Below are 1,188 nucleotides of genomic sequence, written 5' to 3'. Positions count from 1 at the left end.
AGCAGGCAACAACGTCGGCACCCTGAGCTGGCTGGCGAGCCCGGGTGGCTCCGGGCCGGGGGGGGGTGGGGGGGGGGGCAGCTGCCATCACCAAAGCTGCGACGGGGAAATTGGGGGTGCGGGTGCACCAAGGAGGGGGTCTACCCCCACCCCGTTCCCCAAGGGAGCTGCCTAGGTTCTGCTTCGCTTTGGGGGAGCACCCCAGGATGGTGTCACTGCCCCGGGCATGCTCAGGGCATGGGCCCCCTGTGCTGGCATGCGCCCCATGCCTCAGTTTCCCCACTGGTGGCTGCTTTTTCCTCCCGAGTTTTAAGATCCACTGCATTTTCCCTAAAATCCAGCTGCATTTTCATCATGGGTGACAGCATCTCATCCCCAGCCGGGACCTTACGGGGCCGGAGGGGACCTCAGTGTCCCCAGGGGACACACACCGTCCCCTCCAGCAGCAAGGGAAGAGCACCCAGGAGCATCGCCACCCGCTGCCACCCTACCTCGAAGGTGAAGGGGTAGGCGTGCTCGCCCAGCTTCTTGATCAGCCGCTCCTGCAGCCGCGTCAGGGGCTTCTTCTCCTCGGGGACCGGGGGGAAGGCCTGGGCGTTGGCCACGAAGAGGTCCTTGCGGAAGGTCAGCCCCAGCACGTCCAGGTCCTCACGGCCGTAGCGGAAGGCGCAGGTCAACGTCACGAAGACTGGGGAGGGTGGCAAGGGGCGGAGGTTGGTGGGAGGGTGGCATCATGGTGTGGTGGCATCACGGCGTGGTGGCATCACGGCACGGTGGCATCATGGCTCGTCCCGGTTCCACCAGCACCGGGAAGCGGTGGTGGCTCCCAGGAGGTGCCACAGTGGGGAGATGGGGACGCAGCCCGGGGACCAGCCAGACGCACCTTGAGGTGCCCACCACAGGACCCCCATCCTCTGCAGGACAGGGGACCCACCGCGGGGACAGGGGGCTGGAAAAACGTCACCCGAGGGCCCAGAGATGCCAACGCCAGGGCAGGACCGCGCGGGGACACCGGCCGTCCCCTGCGGTGGTGCCGCCTCCACGGCCCCAGGCACGAGGGACCCCGCAGGGAGCCGTTACCTTTTCTCTCCTTCAGGTACTCGGGATCCACCAGCACCACTCCGTCTGCAAGGGAACACCGCAGGGTGAGGGGACATGCCGGCAGGGACGCGGGGGGACACCGGCAGG

General features: G+C 67.4%; 1 protein-coding gene across 1 annotated transcript in view; it reads right to left on the bottom strand.

Moving 5' to 3' along the window:
* LOC103896987 overlaps positions 1-1,188 on the bottom strand; it is a 51,450-nt gene that overhangs the window by 6,429 nt on the left and 43,833 nt on the right. The window contains exons 10-11 of the mRNA XM_009276938.1: positions 1,081-1,176; positions 492-688 (exon numbers count right to left, since the gene is read on the bottom strand). Coding sequence (XP_009275213.1) covers positions 492-688; positions 1,081-1,176 — 293 coding nt within the window. The remainder of the gene's footprint in view (positions 1-491; positions 689-1,080; positions 1,177-1,188) is intronic.

Source organism: Aptenodytes forsteri, unplaced genomic scaffold (genome assembly GCF_000699145.1).
Source record: "Aptenodytes forsteri isolate BGI_AS27 unplaced genomic scaffold, ASM69914v1 Scaffold459, whole genome shotgun sequence".
Classification (NCBI taxonomy): domain Eukaryota; kingdom Metazoa; phylum Chordata; class Aves; order Sphenisciformes; family Spheniscidae; genus Aptenodytes; species Aptenodytes forsteri.
Note: the sequence above shows the minus strand (reverse complement) of the source record. Positions and strands in the feature narration are given on the sequence as shown.